Genomic DNA, 1949 nt, shown 5'->3' on the forward strand with positions numbered 1-1949 from the left:
ATAACCTCAATCGGCCTTAGCCTTTATATTTATAGGCCGGGGAAGACGTACCCCTTCACGAGTAGGATTACATGAGGACTCTTTACAAGAAACCTAATTCTACTCGGACTGTACAGACCCGACCGGTCAGACCGGTCGGCCTCAGCAGATGCCAAATTTGGCTGTCAACAATCTGCCTACTTGTAATCTATTGATGTATGAATCTGATTTCTATTTGACTGCTTATAGGTGAAAACGATCGATGAGATGAGGGAAAGGCTGAGGATGCGTGGTCTCCGATGCCACATCATGTATTGCAGGAACTCAACAAGACTTCAGGTTGTCCCTCTCCTAGCATCAAGATCACAGGCACTCAGGTAAGAATATGCACCATGTAACTCGAAGCTACCGTAGTATTTCAGACAGCAAAAGCATTTAGCCTGCCCGTCAACCTGTTACCGAAAATTCCATTTCAGGTATCTGTTCGTTCGCTGGGGTCTGTCTGTGGGGAACATGTATCTGATCACTGGAGAACACGGCGACACCGACCAAGAGGAGATGCTATCTGGCTTACACAAGACGGTGATCCTCCGTGCAGTCACCGAGAAGGGCTCAGAAGCACTGCTGAGGAGTTCCGGAAGCTACCATAGGACAGACGTGGTTCCGTCCGAGAGCCCCTTGGTATCTTACACGGATGGCGATCTAAAAGCCGACGAGATCATGGGGGCTCTGAAGCAGGTCTCCAAGACTTCCAGCGGCATGTAAATTTGCTGGTAGGAAGGCTGGTCTCTGATATTATTTTGTTGCTCATAACTGAAAAGGCAGACTCATTTTGACCTTTTTCTTCACTACATTAACTTAAGAACACTATCGCGACTGTATATCTTGCAGTGAAAAAAACTAGGACACTACTAATCTCTAAATTGTGAACAGTGATTAAATAATATTGTGCTTCTTGAAGATCTGTTTGCCAGAGCATGCAAGATTGTTTACTGAAATATTCTCAAATACTTGCTCAGAGATGCGATTATCTGAAGTATTCCCCAGTCAGTGTTCAAAATCTGAACAAGATAACATTGCTGGATGTTATCATATCAACTAACATAATTAGAAGATTCTTATGCAAGAAGAGAACACTGCTGAATTCGAACCGTCGACGTGATTGGAATATTTTCTTCTCAGTCAGAGGAAACGGGATAATAGGAGTAGGCGCACTATGTTCTTCTGCTCTGTTCTGTATTTGTTTCTTTCATACTGTAGATGGGTTTTTGGACTTGGACTGGGCCTCAATAGGGTACGGGTAGGGCCAGGCCCAAACTAAACCCACTCAGAAAATAAATTAAATTAATTGTTAATTGCTTTAAGATTCGTGCAAACTTCATGGAAGGGATCACCGGAACAAAACTCCGTCCTTAAATATAAGACATTCTGGGATTCAAAATTTGTCATCAAATATAAGGCATTCTGGATTGAAAGTGAACTCAACCATCTTAATTGTGCATCGTTTTCAGGTCTTTCCCAATAAAAAGATGTGCATGCAACCATGTAGGGGGAGGTATGCGTGGAGGTGCATGAGAAAGGGTATGCTAGTTTAATTAGCACATTTCTAATGCTTAATAATTAAGGATAGAAGAGTCTTTTTCTACACAACTATAATTTGTCCTAAAAACTTTATAATATCTTACATTGCAGAAAGGAGGGAGTAGATGGTTTTCATAGCATTAAATGTACAGCCAAAAAACACTTTCGTCTTAAGTGTCATCATAATAGATGAGAGTGTAGAGAGAGGAAGAAACCGGATCTCATGCAAGATCCAGTATTAACACGAAAAACCTATGCGCTAGACACTATTAAGTTGTGCATTGAAAATGAGGTGATGTTTTCATAATAAACAGAGAACAAATATGATAGGTGGAGAAGAGAGTGTGAGTGTCGGGTACCATAATTAAGGGCACCCTAATCAGGGGACT

The 1949-nt window shown here is 41.7% G+C and overlaps 1 protein-coding gene across 1 annotated transcript; it reads left to right on the top strand.

Moving 5' to 3' along the window:
- Nucleotides 1-221: 221 nt before the first annotated feature.
- On the top strand, nucleotides 222-939 carry LOC120698488 (sucrose-phosphate synthase-like). The gene is made up of 2 exons (XM_039982116.1): nucleotides 222-356; nucleotides 456-939. The coding sequence occupies exons 1-2, from the start codon at nucleotides 247-249 to the stop codon at nucleotides 742-744; spliced, it is 399 nt and encodes a 132-aa protein (XP_039838050.1). The 5' UTR covers nucleotides 222-246; the 3' UTR covers nucleotides 745-939.
- The last annotated feature ends 1010 nt before the right edge of the window (nucleotides 940-1949 follow it).

This window comes from Panicum virgatum, chromosome 3K (assembly GCF_016808335.1).
Source record: "Panicum virgatum strain AP13 chromosome 3K, P.virgatum_v5, whole genome shotgun sequence".
Classification (NCBI taxonomy): Eukaryota; Viridiplantae; Streptophyta; class Magnoliopsida; order Poales; family Poaceae; genus Panicum; species Panicum virgatum.